Source organism: Silene latifolia, chromosome 2 (genome assembly GCF_048544455.1).
Source record: "Silene latifolia isolate original U9 population chromosome 2, ASM4854445v1, whole genome shotgun sequence".
In the NCBI taxonomy this organism is placed as follows: domain Eukaryota; kingdom Viridiplantae; phylum Streptophyta; class Magnoliopsida; order Caryophyllales; family Caryophyllaceae; genus Silene; species Silene latifolia.
In genome coordinates this window covers 7,088,054-7,108,794 of record NC_133527.1, presented here as the reverse complement: position 1 = coordinate 7,108,794, position 20,741 = coordinate 7,088,054, and the positions used below count along the sequence as shown (strand labels likewise).

Sequence of the window (20,741 nt, the reverse complement as noted above, 5' to 3'; positions counted from 1 at the left end):
AATTCTAGTCAGCACTCCGCCAATACCAACCCATTCTTACAGAATTTACGGAGTATATACGTTTGCAATAGTTTTTTCCGCCCCCAGTTTCCTTCAAAAAAAAAAAAAAAACTCGTTTCGTTTCATCTTATCCTTCCTTTTCAATCTTGTCTTGTATTCAAAGATACTCTTATCCTCTTGGGATGATCATTTCAACTTAATGATCATCTCTTACATTCATATATTTTTAGATCTTAATTATCTATACATTTTTGGGTTCAATTGAATTTCATCAATGTTGAATAAAGTTTGAATCTTTTAACTGAATTTTTTTCTGGGTTCAATAAGAATTTGCTCAATTTGATATAAAGTTTGAATCTTTAGCTCAAAATTGATGTGGGTTCATTGAAAAATTGCTTAATTTTTTAAAAAGTTTGGATCTTTGGTGAAATTTGGCAAGCTGGAATTGGTAATTGGATGAATTAGCAAGTTCAAAAGGTTCTCAGAATCGATATTTGGACCGGGTTTCTCAAATTCATTAGACGGCCCTGTGAATGTTATTCTGTTGTACAATTGAATAAAAAAAAACATGGTGTCAGCAAAATTGGGTATACTACATTATGTGTTAGATCATGTATATGGTGCATTACTTCATAGAACAAAAATAAGTCCACCATTTTTTTCAAAAGGTTGGGGTGGAAACAATCTTGATCTTTTAGAAAGATTAATTAAACAACTTTTTCCTGAACTTGAATGCCAAAATTGGCCTCCAAAGTTGATTAATCCAGTTTGGAAAACGGTTTGGGAGACGAAAACAGCTCGTTTAAGAGAAGGAGCTTTTACTACTACTTGTGATGAACAACTTTTTACTGCATTGCCTCCTGAATGTCATATTGCTAGGGTTGCTTTTCTTACTCCAAAGGTTTATTGTCCTCAGAAAATGGCTTGTGTTGTTCATCTTGCAGGTATGGACTGTCTGTCTCTTTCGGGTTTTCTCCGATCTTATCTTCTCATAAACTGTTAAAAATTATATTAAGCAGTCATTGTCTTCTGTTATTTGCATATTGTTGTTGAAGAGATAAGAGTAGTTGACTAGGATTGACTTGATTATATTGGATTGTGATAATTGATTATGCAGCTAGAAAGATTTTGTTCTTGTAATGTGTGGCCCATTATGAGTTGATTATAATGTCGTAATCATCCCGTTTTTATTGTCCCTTTTTGAGGCTGGTTGTCAACTGACAATGAGAGGCTTTGATTTATCAGACATGTGTTTTCATGAGCATTTGTGAAAATTTGTAAGCTATTCTATATTGTATGAACTTTATAGAATTTGGTGTCAGCCGACCCCAAATCATTTTGGGATTAAGGCTCTGATGTTGTTGTTGTTGTATTCTATATTGTATGAACTTTATCGGTTGACACCAAATTTAACATGTTGTTAAAGAGATAGGAGTAGTTGACTGGGGTTGACTGGATTGGATTGAACTTAAATAATTGGTTATGGAGCTAGGAAGATGTTGTTCTTGTAATATAGGAAGTATGGACCATGAATAGTTTCAACATTAAGTCAGTCACCATCATCTCGTTTTAACTGTTTCCTTTTGACTTTGGTCGTCGACTAACAAAGGAATTTTCTTTATCTAAATAAGTAATGTCATATTAGCATTCGTAAAACTTGTAACTATTGTATATTGCAAGAAATTTAACATCCGTTTACCATTATATTTTCCTTAATTTGAGGGAGAAGAGATTATTGGTGGTGATTGGTGAATATGTAGTGTGAAGCCTACCGAACTCTTCATTCTTTCTGAAGTACCTATGTGGACCTCTTGACCCTAGGACTTTAGTTTGAATAATTGGGATGTGGGGGATGCTTAGTTTGAGAAGGCGCAAGGCACACTGAGGCGATGGGGTCCCAAGGGGGTGAGGCGCGAGGCGAAAGCGGGCGCCTTTTGCACACGAGGCGCACTGATTTTCAGAAGAACATCCATATTTTACAATCAAATTTTGTGTGAAAATAATCCCTTTTTTTGTTTTAAAGAGGGCGAACATGTACTTTAAAAGTGAAAATTAAGGATAAGAGGGATAAGACAATGATAAAATAAAAGATATGGAATTGCACACTAATGTGCCTCACTAGTTGCGTCTTATGCGCCTTGGGTGTGCCTCATGCGCCTTAGGTGCGCCTTTTGTATTCCATGCGCCTCGCAGTGTCTCATGCGACCTGTTTGGCGCCTCACTGCGCGTAGGCTCGCTTTTTTAAACTAAGGGGGGATGTTTATCTGAGCTCGAAGAACATAGACGTGAGGTGTTGGAAAGGGTGCTGATTATGAGTATGCGATCTGAATCATGTTAGAATGGCTCTTTACTCTCTCCTCAAGAACCCTTGTCGACATGTTCTGCGCACTATGCTAGTCCATGGGTTATTGGGTATGAGTACTAGGACACTAAATTGATTTTTTTTTTCCAGAAGGCACGTAGCTTGTTTAGTTTCCCGTTAGAAAAAGGATGGAATGGATTGTTGGGGTCGTTAGCAGGTTCCTGGCATCGAACAGATGCCACAGGGGCAGGATTTCGGGGGATCTGGGGACTATGGTATGTGCTGAGGTGAGCTGACAAGGTTAGATAGAGCACACGACACGCATAGTCTTAAGCCCAAGAGTAAGCTGCCCATAAGCAAGCACTTTCAATCCTATTTCATGAAATAAATTAGGATTTAAATTTGCCAGGTTGGGAAAGATTGTTCCCAATCATAGTCAAAAGAACGCCTTAATTGACCCTTCTGTTGGTTGTAATTGGCCGAGTTTAATATGAACACAAATATCCCATGTTATGTAATTGATAAGCCGTTTCCAAGGTTGTGCACACTATGCTAGTCCCTGGGTAGTTCGTATTCTATGAGTAATTTTATACTCCATTACAAGAAATTTAAACACAGCTTTGTAATTTTAGCAACTATGGTAGCGTGGTACCCCATTACAAGAATATAGGAAGGTAAAGTTGGAACTTGGAAGTAGTTGTTTAACTATTGGTCGCCTTTTTCCTCGTCTAAAGCTAGATTATCTATGTCATCATGCACCTTTTAGAGGCTTTCACCTCCTTTTAACATTGTTATATGAGTATTTCACCCTCGAATCTCGAATTCTGATCAGTCATGGTCCATGAGGAGTCGATAAGTTCTTTTAGTACAAATTACAAAGATTTAGGTTTGTTTGTTCGTTTAGTTTTAGCTCTACATACTACCTTACTTTCATGTTTCAGTTTTGTAAGCAGTCACCATCTTTTGTTGATGTATTTGTGGAATGCATGATTGTGTAGGATTCAACTTGGTGTTATTTGCAAGTAGTTGACTAGGGTTGACTTGATTATAGTGAACTGTAATTATTGATTAGGCAGCTAGGAAGATTTTGTTCTTGTAGTGTGTGGCCCCTGAGAAGTTCCAATGTTATGTCGTGATCATCCGTTTTTATTGTCCCCTTTTGACGTTAGCGGTCAGCTGACAAAGATATGGGTTGAATTATCCAGACATGTATTTTCATGATAGCGTTTGTAATAATTTGTAGCTATGGTATATTGTGCGGACTTTAACATCACCTGACCACCAAAATAACATGTTGTGAAAGAGATAGGACTAGTTTACTGGGTTTTGACTAGATTGTATTGAGCTTAGATAATTGGTTATGCAGTTAGGAAAATGATGTTGTAATATAGGGTGTATAGACCATTAATAGTTCCAACATTATGTCAGTCACCATCTCGTTTTAACTGTCTCTTTTTGACTTCAGTCCTTGATTAACAAAGAAGTTTTCTTTCTTTATCTAAACAAGTAATTTCATGTTAGCATTTGTAAAACTTGTAGCTATTGTATATTGTAAGAGAGTTAACATCCATTTACCACCAATTTTTTGGTGTAGAGAGAGGAGATTATTGGTAGTGAATATGTAGTGTGAACCATACCCAACTCTTCATTCTTTCTCGAGTACCTATGTGGCATGCTTGACCCTAGGATTGTAAGCCAACCATGGTTACCAGATTCGCGATTCGCTCTTACAGAAAGTGTGTTATGTGTATTTTTATTAAGGGCCAGAATAGAATTCGCTCTTAATGATTCGCGATTCGTAGGCTATCAAGTGAATCCGGTAACCCTGAACTCCTGAAGCCAACTATATGACCTTTGGAAAATAGCCGACTTTAATGCCTCCATAAACATGCCACATCCCATGCGGGGGATATTTAGCTGAGCTCGAATAACATAGATGTGAGAAGTTGGGAAGGGGACTGATTATGAGTATGCAATATGAATCATGTTATGGCTCTTAACCCTCTCCTCAAGAACCCGTGTTGACGTGTTCTGCACACTATGCTAGTCCATGGGTTACTAGGTATGATTACTAGGACACTAAATTGATCTTTCTTTTCCAGAAATTGGCTGAGTTTAATACGCACACAAACATCACATGTTATGTTGATAGCCGTTTCCAAGGTTGTGCACACTATGCTAGTTCATTACTAATCCCAGCTCTATAATTTTAGCAACTATGTAACTGGCAACCCGTTACAAGAATCCAGGAAGGTAGAGTTGGAACTTGGAAGTGGTTGTTTAGCTACTGGTTTCCCTTTTCCTCGTGTCTATGTTATAATGCAACTTTTAAAGCCTTTCAACATTGTTATGATTACTACACCCTTGAATTTTGAATCTTGAATCTTGATCATTCATGGTTATAGAGCTGACAAGTTCTTCTAGTACCAAGGTTTAGGTTTGTTATTTTGTTTAGTTTTAGCTCTACAAACGACGTTACTTTCATGTTTCAATTTTGTAATTTTCTTTGCTTTCCTCTTGATATGTTATATGACTGAGTTGTATGGACTTATGTATAGGCACTGGAGACCATACCTTTGAGCGAAGGTTACGTTTGGGTGGACCATTATTAAAGGAGAACATAGCAACCATGGTGCTTGAGAGGTAAGAGCTTTCTTCTCCACTCACTCGAGCACGCCAAATTCAACTTCAGTGGGGTTTTCTTAACTTCATGAGTTGAATGACTTGCAGCCCATTTTATGGACAGAGGCGCCCCATGCTACAACGGGGTTCAAAACTTCTCTGTGTTAGTGATTTGTTGTTATTGGGGAGGGCAACCATAGATGAAGCCCGAAGCCTGTTACATTGGCTAGATGAGGAAGGATTTGGCAAATTAGGCGTTTGTGGACTTAGCATGGGTAAGATATATACATTCATAAATCATAATGCTATTGCTAAGGGGATGTGATATCTAGTATTTGCAAACTTAAGTCCGATTTATAATGAACAGTGATCTGGTCAAGACTATCTGTATCCCATTTTCTGGATGTTATTTGAATTTGCTGGTCAATCCAAGTCAAGTTTTACCATTTTACTCCAAATATATGTGGAGATGTGATCATTTTTAAAAAAATTAATATAATAGTATGTTTAGAAAAATTATTAGCCAAAGTTCACGTTACCTGACAGAGTCAAGACGAGAACAATGTGTCGAGTGAGTAGTTCTTAGATTTTGGTAACCTACCCGCCCGTCTTATACGCATTAATCTCAAGTAAAAGGAAAACTAATGTACAACTGTATTCTCATTTCCATAAGGTGGAGTACATGCTGCAATGGTTGGATCGCTGCACCCCACGCCCATTGCAACACTTCCATTTCTCTCCCCTCATTCGGCCGTGGTAGCATTTTGTGAAGGTGTTCTGAAGCATGCTACTGCATGGGAGGCATTGAGAGCGGAGCTTGCAGCACAGAAAGCCACAATGACTTTGGAGGAAGTAAGGGAGAGATTAAGAGATGTTCTTTCATTGACAGATGTGACCCGCTTTCCAATCCCGAAAAACCCTGATGCTGTTATATTTGTTGCAGCCACTGTAAGTGACAATTGCATAAGTTCATCTTCTAATACTTAGGTTTCTCTTTTAGACGGGTCAGATTATGCTGTTCCATTTATGTCTGTACTTGGCAAAACTAACCGTCTCTTTTCTTGTTATAAGTTATAACTGCGAAATATGGTGGTGCTATGCTTCTCTAGTTCATTTATTACTCCTCAATTATGAAATTAGCTAACACTAGCTGAATATTCAATACCTAAGTAGAAGTGAAATTTTTCTTTCACCAAAAGAAGCCCCAAGCCCTGGGTCATGTTGGTTGTGGTTCATCAACTTTTCCGGGTTCCACTTCTATCAGGTTAAGTTTTGGGCAATTTTGGTCGAGTCAACTTTTGTCTTATATCATAGACAAACTTGAGAAAGTAGGTTTTCACTAATGCCCTTCGTAATTCCTGCATACCTTGATGGTGTCCTCATACCACTGTTGTCTTGAGACGTAATTTAGGCAAAGAGGGGGTGCTCTGCTCTAAGCTAAAATCTTTGTTCATGCATAAACTCGTCATTTGTAGTAGTTGTAACTTGTACGAGCTTATTGCATCACTTAGCAGACATTCATTTTCTAAGAACTACTATTGGACACTTGAACTAAATACTTGCCTCTTGCATGTAACCCTCATTCATCTTCGATTAGCTGTTGGATCGGCTTTTTATTTGAGCACTATGAATCTGAGCAAAATGGAACATCAAGTTATCTGCCTCGTGGGGATTCTAATTTTGACCATCAATGTTTCTTATCTTGGTTGAACAATTCCTTACACAAGATTACATTATCAAAAATGATGTAATGCTATCTAAAGTCTTAATCACAATCAGTCTTTTTGCCCATTCTCGACCATAATCTGGTACTCATGAATTTCAGGATGACGGGTATATACCAAATCACTCGGTGCTGGAACTTAAGAAAGCATGGCCAGGATCTGAAGTGAGATGGGTTACTGGTGGACATGTCTCATCATTTCTCCTTCACAATGGCGAGTTTCGCAAGGCTATTATTGACGGGCTCGATAGATTAAACTGGAAGGAGCCATCCTTGTACTGAGGTAAAGAAGCCAGTATCCTTCTTAAACCTATTTATTAAAATTTTCATCATTTTTTAACAGCATTGTAGAAAGGGGAAGAAAAACCAGGAGGCTTGCATCGGCATAGAAGGAAAATGAATAGTTCATTCTGTGCTTCAAGTTTCTTGTTGCTTGCTTCTTGCCTAACTTCCCCTGATATGTGATAGTTGAGATGGTATAAACTGTTGGTAAAATTTAAGAAAATAAAAAGTTTGTTCTTCTCTTTGTTTTTCATTCTGCCGAGTAAAACAAGTTAAACGACCCTTTGCCATTTTGCTTCAAACAAGTTAACCTAGAGGGGAATCTTAAATATTTTTAACCATGGTATCAAGTACTCCTTGCTCCTTCTGTCCCAATCATTTGTTTACCTTTGATGAAAAATACTCACAAAGAATAAAAGAAGGTAACAAATGAATGAGACGGAGGAAAATACTGTCGGTACCTATTCTTGTTGGAATGAGTATGATGCATTGTTTACTTTTACCTGTCCTATTTACATTCTACTAGCCGATTGTATTTGAAAAACGCATTTATATAAAACTTGAAATTCAAGAGCTTGGATACATTCCATACTGGTTGCCCTGCTTTTAGGGCGTGTTTGGATTGAGCGATTTGGAGGGAAAAGAAAGGGAGGGAGAGTAGAGGATTTAAAATCCCTTGTTTGGATAGTAAATGAGGGTGAAGGGAAATGGAGGGGAAGAGTTTTGGAGGGACCCAATTTCCCTCCTGCAAGCCTAATCAAAATCTCTCCACAATAGGCAAGATTTGGAGGGAAATTGTATCCAAACAACCACACTTCATTCCCCCCTCCCCTTCCCTTCTCTCGCTTTCCCTTTCCCTTCCCCTCCCCTCCCTTTCCCTCCACTTTTGCTATCCAAACACACCCTTAGTTTTGAGATTTAAGTGGTTGTTTGAAACTCCGTGTTGCTGACTTCTCTAGTGGCATAGTTATACACTTCTACACACTAGATAGCTAAAACCACCGCGTATATATTCTGAGATAGCTAAAACCTTGAACAAATAACTTATCTGGCTCCATACCTGCTTACCTTGGCCGTCTCCCTACACTTAGACGACTAAACCTTGAACAGAAACAGCTGAATGGAGCTATCTTGACCTGGATTTGGCTCCGCAATCCAACCCTACTTCATTTCATTCTTATCGAACAACCATCTTGTTGGTCCCATACCGCGGTCTTTGGGATACAACATGCCCCTTGCGACTTTCTTACCCATTAACATGATACTCCGTACATGATTACACATATGTACGGTCGGTTGTCAGCTTGTGGACGGTGGACCAATCCCTTTTGATGGGTGGAAAACTGCAAGGATTTGGTTTCAAACATCTAAATAATGTGCAAAATAGTACATGCATTATTGCATCCATGCTAGACGCAAGTATGTACACAACCCTGCATAATGGCACATTGATCTTGACCTTATTCTAACCCTATCCGCGTGAGCCACGGTACTATGTCTATCCATTGGCGGAGCTAGGATTCAAATTACGTTGGGTGAAAATTTTAGCGGGGGCGAATGAGTAGTGATATAAGGAAAACTTGAAAAAAGTTCAGAGATTTTAACTAAAAACTTTGAAATTTTCATCTTCTGGCGGGGCAGAGTTTCCCATGTTAGCCCTGGCCTAGCCTATCTCCATCATTGTGCGGTTTGTGCCTACCTTAAACGATCAGTGGATTTCTGCCCACTTAGTAGCAACGTGTAAGTGTCATTACACGTGCAAATTCTTGTTTAAAATGGAAATATCTATCTTGAAATAAAAAAGGTGTAATATATAAATGAGATAAAAAGTAGAATGTCGAATGACTGACAGAAAACTTGTCTCATCGTTCCAAATTTGGAACAATTCGACCACCAGACGGAGAGACGGAGGGAATAGTATGGCATATTACTCATCTTAAAAAACACTGTCGAGTTACATGTTTATGAGCCCACCTGCATAGTTGCATGGCATATTACTCCCTCCGTCCCAGTTAATAGTTATCTATTTTTATTTCGGGGTGTATCAATGAATTGTTATCTATTTCCATTTTTGGTAACCTTTTGTAAGCCATTTTACATGTGTCTGTGGGGTTGAGCGATTTGTGTGGGCCAAATTCATCCATATTATTTTACTTAGCAATAGATAACTATTGATCGAGACGGAGAGACGGAGGGAATAGTATAGTACTCCGTACTATCGTAGTCCTATATAACCTTGGCATTTTATCCAAACATTCCACAACAAAAACACTTCCATGTATTTTGTCACTCAAAAAATGGAACGAGCCATACACTTTATGTCCTTTCTTTTCTTCACTACTCTCCTCTTCCCATCCTTGTGTTTTTCTAAACCTGTACACCCAAATCATTGCTTCCAAGATGACCAAAATGCCCTTCTCAAAATCAAGTATCATTGGAACAATTCAACCCTTTTCTCAACTTGGATTCCCGGATCCGATTGTTGTAGGTGGAGCGGCGTTGCATGCAAAAAACTCCCCAAAAAAACCACCTACCGGGTCAACTTCCTGGAAGTTAATTTCGGAGATGACATTGTGGGTACAATCCCGTCTACAATTAGCGACCTCCCGTATCTCGAAACACTCATTATTCGAGGTAACCCGAACTTGACGGGATCGATCCCATCATCAATTACAAAACTCACCAATTTAGACTTCGTACTCTTAAACTACAACAGTCTCACAGGCCCAATACCAAACTTTTTTAGTAAACTTACTAAATTGGTCACTCTTTCTCTTAATGATAATCGACTAACGGGTTCGATCCCAAGTTTCTTCGGCCAACTTCCCAACCTAGCGGCCTTAGACTTTTCTAATAACCAACTAACTGGGTCTATCCCTGCTAACTTGGGCTTCTTACCCAAATTTTCTTTCCTTCAATTATCGAATAACAAGCTTTCAGGTCCAATCCCACGGTCATTGGGTAATATTAACTTCGAAATATTGGAACTTGGAGGGAACCAACTCACGGGGGACGCGTCATTTCTATTCGGGATAAACAAGACAAACTTAGCTCATTTGAATCTAAGTTCAAATCATTTGTCGTTCGACTTTTCAAAAGTTGTAATGCCCGTGGATATTTTGGAATCGAGCTTGCTAGTGTTAGACCTAAGCCATAACATGATTTATGGACGGATCCCGGCCTGGTTAGGGAAAGTGCCAGGATTGTATAGCTTGGACTTGAGCTACAATCAACTTTGTGGACCCATTCCAACGGCCGGAGGCAAATTGCAAGGGTTTCTTCCATCGTCGTTTGAGCATAACAAGTGCTTGTGTGGCGCTCCTTTGCCCGCTTGTTAATCTTAATGTTGTGATCCTCGAAGAATAAGTATGAATAACTAAATTGCTTCCTTCATTAGTTTCTTAGTTATTATAGAGAGCAATTGTATGAGGATGACTAAGTAACTAAGGGATTGAAAGTTATATATTGTCTTAGTAGTAATTAATGTACTTTGTTCTTCCTAAATACTACGGAGTATTTGATTGTTTCGCGAGTTAATTACGTTAAAAATGTGATCTATGAATTTGATGCTCTGAAGTCTGAACCAGTAGTTATTATGTGGTCCGAACTTGTGTGGGGGGATCTTTGGGCCATTGCAAGACCTAATTTACGTTCACCTGAAAAGCCAACGAACTGTCTTAGTGTTATGAGCATGTGTGAATACTGAATACTGTTAGGTAGATCGAGATGGAAGTGGGCCGTGCCAGTATGTGCCTCGTGCCGGCCCACCGAGCAGGAGAAGAAAATGGCACGGTCTAGACTGCGGGCTTTGTGCCGTGCCGGTGAAATGGAAATGGCGGCCCACGGCGTGACGTGTCGTGCTTGGGCGTGTTCATACAAGATAGCCTCCAATTTACCCTTGTTTCTTCGTATTTTGAGAGTTGAGAGTGCCCGGGTGTGTGATAAAGTGTGTCATGACCAAGTCGGCCCGTACATGGGCTAAGCACGGCTTTTTTTTCAAACTTTGTCGTGCCAATCCGGTGTCGTGCTAACATGGGCCATGGGCTATGTTGGGGCTTGTCAGCCCAACGCCCACTTCGTGCTAAAAGGAATATACAAAATGCCTTCTACAATGGCAAAAAAAAAGATTAGGACGGAAATAGTGAGACTTGCATCTAACATTATAAAAACCTTCTATTCTACCTCAAGCCCAGCTCGTTTTCTCCCTTCTCTTTCCCTCCATCCGGTGATCCCCTTCCCTCGAAAGTGCTTTCTGCTTCCTAACAAGACGATTGATTACTCTCGGCTTTTCACGACATTGTATGACACATTGTCTGCCCTTAAAATATTCAACTGGAGTTTAGATAGACAGTAATTCGAGAGGATTACTAATATTGTAGCTACGAACTTTACGCTTGCTTTTTGTTTCCTAACAAATGTCTAAGGAGTGTCCAGCTTTACAAATACGAAAAGAAAACTAGACACGGATTATAAAGTTTCCGATACATTGTGGAGTGTCGTGCGAGTGTCGATGTCTGACATAACGTCAGAGCCGGGCTTTTAGAGATGAGGCCTTTTGGCAAAGCCAAGTCAATTTTGGGCCAAACACGATGCTAAATGATAAAAGTGTCGATGCTTTCTAGTTCGCTATGCCTAGGGTGTTCATTGGTCCGGGACCAAACTCTGAACCAAATACCGAATAAGGGTTAAGAGGTGGACCGAGGACCGGACCATATTAATATTGGTCCGGTCCGGTCTGGACCATAAAAACGCGTGGACCGGACCGGACCAAATGGACCAAAGTGGACCAAATATTATTGTCATTGAGAAGTTCGTAATGATCAAAATAAACAACATTATTTTCTTACTAGATTTAACTACATAATTACACATCTTATAATACGTGTAAACAAAGTAGAAAATAAAATCAATAATATTACAAATTTAAAAATTCTTTTATTACATAACTTCGGTCCATGGTCCGGTCCGCGATCTATTCGGGTTGGTCCAGGACCGGACCGAAGACCAAATTAGAATAAATAGGTGGACCGTGGACCGGACCAACCAAAATCCGGTCCGGACCAAATGGTCTGGTCCGGTCTGGTCTTTGGTCCGGACCACTGAGTGAACAGCCCTAGCTATGTCGTCCATAAACGGTCCGTGCATTTCCGCCCACTTTGTATCAACTTGCAAGTATCGTTACACATTAAAGAGCAACGCGTCTTGCTTCAAACGGTTGTTTCCCGTCTAAAATAAGACGGACAACATATTGTCATTTTACAATAAAATGTTGTTATTTTCTGATAACAAGTTACCATTATTTTTCACATTATTTTTAGGGTAAAAAGTGACATATCTTGTTATAACATTTTGTCATTAAATGGTTATATTCTCTTAAAAAATGGCAATATTTTATCCGTCTTATTTCAGACGGAAATACAGTCCGTCTAAAATAAAAATTTGCGATTAAAGAGTCCACTTGCACCTCATTGTAGACTTTATAACAATTTATGGACTATACAACCAGTTGTATATGTTGTACGGTGTAGAATCTGAGCTTTGTGACAAAGTATCCGAGCTTTATGTTAAAGAATATAACGTTGGACTTTTATAACGTTGTATTGCCCACGAGTATTACAAACAATGTCAAACACGACCTTGCTGATTTTGGACCTGAGCCATAATAATATCTATGGACGGATCCCGAATTGGGTAGGTGAAGCGCCCGAATTGTTTACCTTGGACTTGAGCTATAATCAGCTATGTGGGCCCATTCCAACGGCCGGAGGGAAATAGCAAGGGTATAATCCGTCGTCGTTTGAGCATAATAAGTGCTTGTGTGGTGCTCCATTGCCCCCATGCAAACCATAATGTTTTTTTTCTTATGGAATAAGTATGAATACAAGTAAACGATTAAAAGTCGTTATAATAGTACTCTTTTCTTTCGAGTCATTTTTACATGTTTGTTCAAAATTACTTTTACTTGAAAGAAATTTGATAGAACCAGTGGCGGAGCTACGATTTGAACTTAGGGGGGCGAAAAATTTTGAAGGGAGCGGATAAGTCATAATATAAGGTATATACTTGAAAGAAATTCGAAAAATTTAATTAAAAATTTCAAAAATCTCAACCGCCGGGGGAGGGGGGGGGGGGGGGGGTGCAGGACCCCTGCTAGCCCCACCACTGGATAGAACAAAAATTCACATATGTTTTGCGTTAGCCCTACCTATGGGATTATGAATGTACGACGTTTGTTTGTTGAACTTTAATTATTGATACTTAATTATTTTCGACATTGTTGTGCGGAAGCGTGAATATCCCGTGTTGGGCCTCTGCTGCATCTGTGTCCACTGTCCATAATAGTACGATATTGTCCGCTTTGTGATGTCAAGCCCTCACGGATTTACTTTTGGGCTCCTTCCTTCCCAAAATGCCTCATACTATTATATTTTCTAGACACTTATAAAGATGATCTTCCATCTTTATTCTACCGATGTGGAACATGGGTTTGCACCCTAACAATCCCCCCCTCAAACCAAGGACCATCATCTTGACTCGGACCTTGACCTCTATGGAGAACTCCCACACTTCTACAGCCCCAACTTCTAGACACCCGCATCACCAAGCTTTGGAATTCTTCCATCTTTATTCTACCGATGTGGACATGGGTTTGCACCCTAAGAGACATAAAATACCTCTAACTTGATTTATCATGGTAGGCTAAATATTTTGTTATTTCCATTAGTAAAAACATACTTTGTAGTTTTTCAGGAGAAATTAAAATTGAACCATGCAATAAGGCAGGCTGGTAGGGTAGTTAGATAATTTTTGTTTAAAACCGTCTTAGTTTAAATAGAAATAAAAGGTGATTGTGAGAGTTTAAGTGAAAATAAATTTTTTTTTTTTTTGAGGAAAAAAGCACAAGGCTTAATTTAATAACGATAAATCAAAGTTTACAGTATTGTCCGCGCCTGGAGGTAAGACATCCGATCACACAAACTTACCCGAACCATAACTATGAACGTGAGCTAACTCGTGAGCGACCGAGTTGTTAGCTCTACAAGTGTACGACCAAACAACCGAAATGAAAGATGAGCATAAAAGAAAAATGTCGTCTAAAACTAAATTAAAATTGCTACGGCCTTTCTTCTTCGTCTTAAGTGCGTTTATAACCTGCAAACAATCGCTCTCTACCACCACCTTGCCATGTCCTCTTTGTCTCGCTTCCTTTAGCCCTTCCAGCACCGACACCGCTTCCGCAATGTGAGGCTCCCATACCTGCTCATGTACAATCGTCAGCCCCCACACAACCCCACCTCCTCCATCCCTGCACACCGCTCCTAGCCCGACCCCAACTCCTTCCTTCGACCCCGCATCCACATTGATCTTCACAAAGCCATCTGGTGCACCTATCCACCCCGCAGGCACTCTCTCCCCCGCCTGATTCTCCACCCTTCTACCTTCCCGACCACCATGACTGATAAAGCCACCTCCCTCAATCTCATCCAACACATCTCGACATCGCTGAATAACTCGCTCCGGTTGCACTTCTCTAGCCTCGAAGATAACCTTATTGCGGTGTTCTCAGAGAGCCCAACAAACAACCATAAATTTCCCAATGTCACGCCCCCCTAACACGCGCTACTTCCCCTCCATCCAGTCCCGCAAACTACCCCCCCCCCCCCCCCCCTCATCGTCTTCATCCTTTTCCATATCCAAGCCCTCCCTTTGAGCAACCCCACAGTCCCTAAACAAGTGAAGACTAGATTCAGCAATGACATTACAAAAAGGACATAAATAAGACTCACCTCTCACCCGAAACGCGATGTTTATTCCTGTAGGTAGTGCTTCGCTGCACAGTTGCCAGAAGAACAGCTTAACACGAGGCCATACCGGAACTTTCCAGAGACGATTCCAAAGCCATTTCTCCCGTTCCCATTCGGACATATCACCAAACTCCATAGCTGCATCGGCCCCAGCAAGAAGACGATAGGCCGTCTTCACCGAGTAGTTCCCATCCTTCTCAGCCTCCCAATACCAAGCATCTGGCGGCCTACTCGCACTTAGTCGTATATTCCCGATTATATCCCTTTAGAATGGCAAAAAATGCTCAGCTAGCTTCGCCAAATTCCAATTCCCTCCATTCTCTTCCATTAAGTCAGCTACCCTCCAATCCTCACAACCTTGCCCACATGGAGAAATGACCCGTCCCGTTTGTGTGCTTGGTATCCAAGCATCTTTCCAGACCCAAGTAGACGCCCCGTCCCCTATCCGACGCCTCAACCCCACGTCAAGAGCCTTCCTCGCCTCCATAATCCCTCTCCACGTGTAGCTGGGGTTGTGCCCCAAGGATGCAGTCATAAAGTCGCCATTCACATAGTATTTCGCCCTCATCATTTGTGCCCACAAACTCTCCGGTTCCGTCACCAAACGCCATGCTTGTTTGCCTAAAAGCGCGAGATTAAAAAGTTTAAAATAACGGAAACCCATCCCGCCCATAGCCTTAGGTAGACACATCTTCCTCCAAGTGTAACGCCCCGTAAATTTCGGACCGTTAATATATTTCAGAAATAATTTATTAATCAAAATAAAAGTGATAATTAAGTATTTAAAGTAAAAATAATTTAAAGAAATATAATTTTATTATATTTTGAAGAAAAGTATTTATTTTGATAGTTTCGAGATGTTTAAAAATAGTTTAAACCGTGTAAAATCTTTTATTTCGAAATAAGGGCGTATCGGGGGGAAAATGACAATTCGTTTGAACGTTGGGTAAACGAAATTGGAAATGGGTCGTATGAATACTCAATTTTATTGTAATCTCGTGTTTAAAAACTTTGGACTTGACGGAATTTGCGTTTGACTTACGGATTTAATTATTATTGAAACGAGTCAAAACCGACTCGTTAAAAATCCCGACTAAAAATTCCGCACGTACTTTTTCCTCCTTTCTTCTCTCACGCGTGACAGCCCCTCCCCCTTTCTTCTATTTTTCTGATTTTGTTGTTCATCATCATCCTCAACATAAAACAAAACCCAAAACACCATTTTCAATAAATCAAGCTCATTTTCGTCACATCTTACTCGTTTCTTATCCGTTTTTCGCGAAATTTACCTTTCCGGAATCCCCTCGCCACGATCTACAACTTAGTATGTTCTAATTTCAATTTTCATTAAGTTCTTTTAAGACCAAATTTCGGTGATTTCGGTTTTGTGCTTAATTTTTGTGTTTTTTATTGTTTAATTAGGTGAAGGATTGGAAGACGGGTTCGGGGACTCGTATATTGTAGAGGATAGCGGTTAGTTGTGGTTAGGGTTTCGGTTTTGAGGACTAATTGCTCATTTTCTAGCTTAAGGTAACATATTTCGAGCTACTCGACGAATTATCGTCACATGTTTTTGATTTTTGTATGTTTAGTGAATCTTTGTTTGGGTAGTAATTTTCACATGTTAAACTTAGTTGCATGCAAGCTTAATTTCTGCCTTTTGGTAGTTTAAATTATCAAAATTAAATTGGGGACGATTAATTAATTTTCAGACGGTCTTATAATGTATAAAAATGAAAAAAAAAGAGAAGAAATGGTGCGGCAAAATGGCAGCAAAGCAGCCGGCAGGCCCACGGCAGCCCCGGCCGGTCTTGGGGTTGGCCCGGGTCGGTCCGTTGCTTGTTTCGCGGTTTTCCATGCTTTGTCCGTCATTTTAGGTTCATCATGGATATAATTAGAATGAGTATACATGGTTAAATTTGTTAAGGGAATCATAAAAGTAGCTAAAAGTTATGCTAAGGGTAGAAAAATTATGTTATATTGACAATTATCACATGTTAGGATAATTTACAAAAGGAAATTTGTAATTAATAGGCTCAAAATGAATTTTATAGCTATAATTGTAATGTTTTGTTGATTGTGCCGAAAACTGAGCCTTAGTCCCTTTGACTGATGCGATGTCAGTTAATTGAGTGATTGGTCAGCCGCAATTTGACCCGTACCTGTATATACCTATATAACTACACTACCATTCTCCTAGTAATTAACTTAGCTCTCCCAGCCTCCACTCGATCATCAACCTCTATATCGAGATTAAGGAAAAGCCACTACATTTCAGCGTACCACAAGTTCCACACTTTCATGGACCTGTTTTGATGCTGTCGGACACCCTTTTGTGATATAAAATGATGTTTAAAGGCTGCAAATTGATGCCAATCAGGTTTTTTACGATGTAAATTGATGTTTAAAGGCTATAGGTAAATAGTTCTATGTTGTTAGACATTTTTTTGTGATATAAACTGCTGTTTTTGAGTTTGCAAATTGATGATTATATGACGTAAGACGATGTTTTAGGCTGAAAATTACTATTATAGATCATTATTGAGAAAAACAAGAAGGTTGCAGCCAAGAAGAAAACAAAATACTATGGTTCTCGAGGAGAATATCGAGGAATTGAGAAGAAAGTTGTAAGTTATCTTTTACTTGTTAAAGTGCATTGCTTGATAAAAGTTTTAAATATTTAATACGGAGTATAAATATTTGAGCTAACTTAAGTTATATATAAGTTGTTTTTGGATTGTTTAAGTCTTTTGCTTTCACGGTTATTTGATACTTTAGCTAACTTAGGTTAAATGATTTTCTTAGAAAGCAGACTATGTCACAAAGGAGCGTCCATTGGAGAAAGTTGATCGATATTTAACTTGGCTAAGAGCTCACGATTGAGAGAATGGAGATATGACGATTATGTTAAGGAAGTCACATTGAAAATTGTAAGTTAGGATGACAATTCAGTTGTTACTTGAAGCTATTATATTGTAGGCAAGCTAATATTGTATACAACTATTTTATTTGGTATTAATGGTGTAGGAAGCACTAAACAAAGACATGAAGAAGGCGGGTGTGTTTGTTCCCAAAGGACGAGAAGAACACTCGCTGAGGCACTTAACAAGGCCGGACATCCTGGTCAAGTTTAAGGAGTTCCCAAATACCCGGCTCGTGTTAGTGCTTGTGTTAAACGATTAATGTTCGGTAGTATGTGTAGTATGTATTTTGCTGGCTGAAATTTGTTCCATTTTGTTTGGTTGGATTTAGTTTGTAATGTAAAATTTGCGGGAATTTCAGCAATGTAACAGGATATATTTGAGATATACGGTTGTTAATGTATACGGCATAAAGAAACGGTTTTTATTTTTAACAAATCTAGCGGTGAAATTGGACGGACTCGTGCCAAAATCGCGCCAGAAATATTCAATAATTACGCGTTAAATTGGTTTCAAAGTAGGTAAAAAGATGATGACGGTTCCTTAATGAAGCGTGATGAAGATGCGGAAAAATTAGGCGCGTCATGGTTTCAAAACAAGACGGTTTAGACATGTAACCGTCCTCTTAGATTATAAAAAGAAGACGGTTCAATACCACAACCGTCCTCTTATTTTCTGCAAAAGAAGACGGTTTGACTTTCCACCAACCGTCCTCTTAGGCAACGAGGACGGCTCATTTAAGGACGGTTGATTTAAGCATTAAGGACGGTTTTAGACCGTTCTCTTTGTCCGTTTTTGTAGTAGTGACCTTGAATAAGCGTCTAAGTCGGTGATGCTAAAAACATGAGCAGTTGTTGTTCAATAGTACATCTATAGTGTTGTGTCTGTTAGAGGGTCGAACAACCAAAGTAATTTTTGATCAATTCAGGTTCTTAAACTAATACTCATGTAAGTCATTGGTATTATTGTAAACTATAATCAAGCAAGCCTTTTATCTTTGAGGAACAATAATAATATTTCATGTATGAAGTCATCTTATGATGAATTAGTGAATTCCTATGGAGTATGATTTAGCACGACTACAATTTATCTAAGACTCATCATATTGTGCAACACATTAATATCACATATCATCTCTCATACATAGAACAGAAAAGTTATAGAATAAGACGGTCTCACATCGTAAGACAGTCCATTTGTGTAAAAAAACTATTCATTTACTACTAACAAATGAGTACCAAACCTATGAGTCTACGGATGTTATTAAAGATAGTTAATTGAAGCTCATCAGGTATATTCCTACCGCCTCTAACTTAAATCAAAACAAATCAGAGTACCAAACCTATGAACTCCAAGAAGTAGCCGATCTTAATTAAACCGACCAACCCTCGTGGCAAAAGTGACCATTATCTATGACTCTAGGCTGCAATCCTAACATAAATATTCCTACCACCTCTAACTTAAGTCGCATGAGATTAGACACATCGTGTTGCACATGTCAGAGATAGTTATGTATAAATACGAAAGGCTACGTTAAAGAGTTACAGCAAACTCTGTACCATTCTCATATTATTAGTCATCTTTGTCAGCTTATCATGCCTAGCAAAAAATAACAGCACAACTAGGTCATGGCACAAAAAGAAGGCAGAAGCAATCATTTAACTATAATTACCTGTTTTCCATCTTGACAAAAAGTGGTAGACTGTTCTAGATATGCAGTTGTACTTGTTGAAACAAATATATTTTTCAGAATATATTTAGTAAGGTTAAAGCACATAATCAATTTGTTGTTTCTTTTTCGGTTTTACATTGAAGTACTTGAGTATGGCTTTGATAGCCATATTACTGTAATGTAAGACTTTTGCGCATTGACAAAAAAAAATTTGTTGTTTGTCATAGTGTCAATTGCAAAAGCAATGAGTTCTGAATTTTAATTTGATTATAAATTTAGTATCTAATTTCCATAAATCACATGTACCACTTTGATCAAAACAGTGGAATAATCAAGCAAGGGAAACAATCGAAAAAAGTAAATAGACCAATAGTTGGCGATATAATAAGGTTTACTCCAACTCCAAACCAAAATTCATCAAAATTAGGGTTTCACTTTCCCCCAAAATTCAGCAATTTCATTAAATCACAATCAAATAATAAAGTAAAAGATAACATTAATGTAGTAATAAATCAAATCAGTAACTAAGATCAACAAAGAAATTGAAAAAATGAGATGGAGAAGAAAAAAACTTAGTGAAAATCGAGAGACGCAATTTTGCGACTAATGGCGATATGATGGTGACGGGCGGCGTTATACAAAGAGCAGTTAGCGGCGTTCGAATGGTGGATTATAGTGGACGTCGCAGGCGAGGAGTGATGGAGGTTTGAGGAGGAGTGATACAACGAGAGTGAGAGCATTAAGAGTGACAAAGGTTAGAGGGGTTTGGTCATTGGTGAATATGTGAGAAATGTGATAACAGGGACAGTTTTAAACCTATTTTGGGCGAGTTTAACAGACATCAGATTTTAGAATGTTTGATGTTTATTAAACGTGAATTTTAATAGACATCGGTTATTTAAAAAGGCGGATGCATATTGAATTGTATAGACATCGGTGTTTTTTAAAACTATGATGTCCATTGTTTAGACATCTGTTTTTTAAAAACTCTAATGTCTATTTAGTGATGTTGTAGCGTTTTTTGTACTAGTGAATTTTGAATATTAATCCTGCTACAAGTTATCCGACTAAAAACAAGGAAAAGGGAAGGAAGAATACCTGCCCCGTTGAAAGTTTCTACAAAGATTTTACTCATAGATGGCATGAATCAGTCTAATTATGAGTTATGATGCTACTCCAAGTAGTTCCAACTACATTTCATATTACATATTAGTGAGAGTTGGAGTATTGTTCCAATGATGCTTGATTTTGAGAAGGGCATTTTGGTCATCTTGAAAGCAATGATTTGGGTGTACAGGTTTAGAAAAACACAAGAATGGGAAGAGACTAGTGAAAAACAGAATGGACATAAAGTGGATGTTTCGTTCCATTTTTTGGGTGATCATTACACTCCAATAGTGCAGCAATGCAAGTT

The 20,741-nt window shown here is 38.8% G+C and overlaps 2 protein-coding genes and 1 long non-coding RNA gene across 5 annotated transcripts; 2 read left to right on the top strand and 1 right to left on the bottom strand.

The window, feature by feature from the left end:
* Positions 1 to 7,182, top strand: LOC141642168 (uncharacterized). 2 transcript variants are annotated; one of them, XM_074450879.1, is made up of 6 exons: positions 1 to 468; positions 522 to 944; positions 4,861 to 4,945; positions 5,033 to 5,199; positions 5,598 to 5,872; positions 6,750 to 7,182. In XM_074450879.1, the coding sequence occupies exons 2-6, from the start codon at positions 569 to 571 to the stop codon at positions 6,927 to 6,929; spliced, it is 1,083 nt and encodes a 360-aa protein (XP_074306980.1). In that variant the 5' UTR covers positions 1 to 468; positions 522 to 568; the 3' UTR covers positions 6,930 to 7,182. The 2 variants fall into 2 exon arrangements, with proteins under 2 accessions (XP_074306980.1, XP_074306979.1); XM_074450878.1 differs by having other exon boundaries at positions 63 to 944.
* A 6,716-nt stretch (positions 7,183 to 13,898) lies between these two features.
* Positions 13,899 to 15,407, bottom strand: LOC141633012 (uncharacterized). The gene is made up of 3 exons (XM_074445510.1): positions 15,193 to 15,407; positions 14,717 to 14,997; positions 13,899 to 14,491 (listed from the first exon to the last, which is right to left on the bottom strand). The coding sequence occupies exons 1-3, from the start codon at positions 15,405 to 15,407 to the stop codon at positions 13,899 to 13,901; spliced, it is 1,089 nt and encodes a 362-aa protein (XP_074301611.1).
* A 480-nt stretch (positions 15,408 to 15,887) lies between these two features.
* On the top strand, positions 15,888 to 18,093 carry LOC141628085 (uncharacterized). Of its 2 annotated transcripts, none has more exons than XR_012537092.1 (5): positions 15,888 to 16,058; positions 16,157 to 16,264; positions 17,269 to 17,361; positions 17,540 to 17,664; positions 17,762 to 18,093. It is a non-coding gene; the product is annotated as an uncharacterized LOC141628085 (long non-coding RNA). The 2 variants fall into 2 exon arrangements; XR_012537091.1 differs by having other exon boundaries at positions 17,249 to 17,361.
* Positions 18,094 to 20,741: the final 2,648 nt, after the last annotated feature.

Bases quoted from the DNA above. Each gene is read 5' to 3' on its own strand.
- LOC141642168 (XM_074450879.1), top strand. From the start codon at position 569: ATGGTGTCAGCAAAATTGGGTATACTACATTATGTGTTAGATCATGTA. The intron at 945-4,860 runs GTATGGACTGTC...ACTTATGTATAG, and splicing joins TTGTGTTGTTCATCTTGCAG to GCACTGGAGACCATACCTTT. The intron at 5,873-6,749 runs GTAAGTGACAAT...CATGAATTTCAG, and splicing joins TTATATTTGTTGCAGCCACT to GATGACGGGTATATACCAAA.
- LOC141633012 (XM_074445510.1), bottom strand. From the start codon at position 15,407: ATGGGCGGGATGGGTTTCCGTTATTTTAAACTTTTTAATCTCGCGCTT. The intron at 14,998-15,192 runs GTTGAGGCGTCG...GCCATTCTAAAG, and splicing joins AGGAAGGCTCTTGACGTGGG to GGATATAATCGGGAATATAC. The intron at 14,492-14,716 runs GTGAGTCTTATT...GGGCTCTCTGAG, and splicing joins CATCGCGTTTCGGGTGAGAG to AACACCGCAATAAGGTTATC.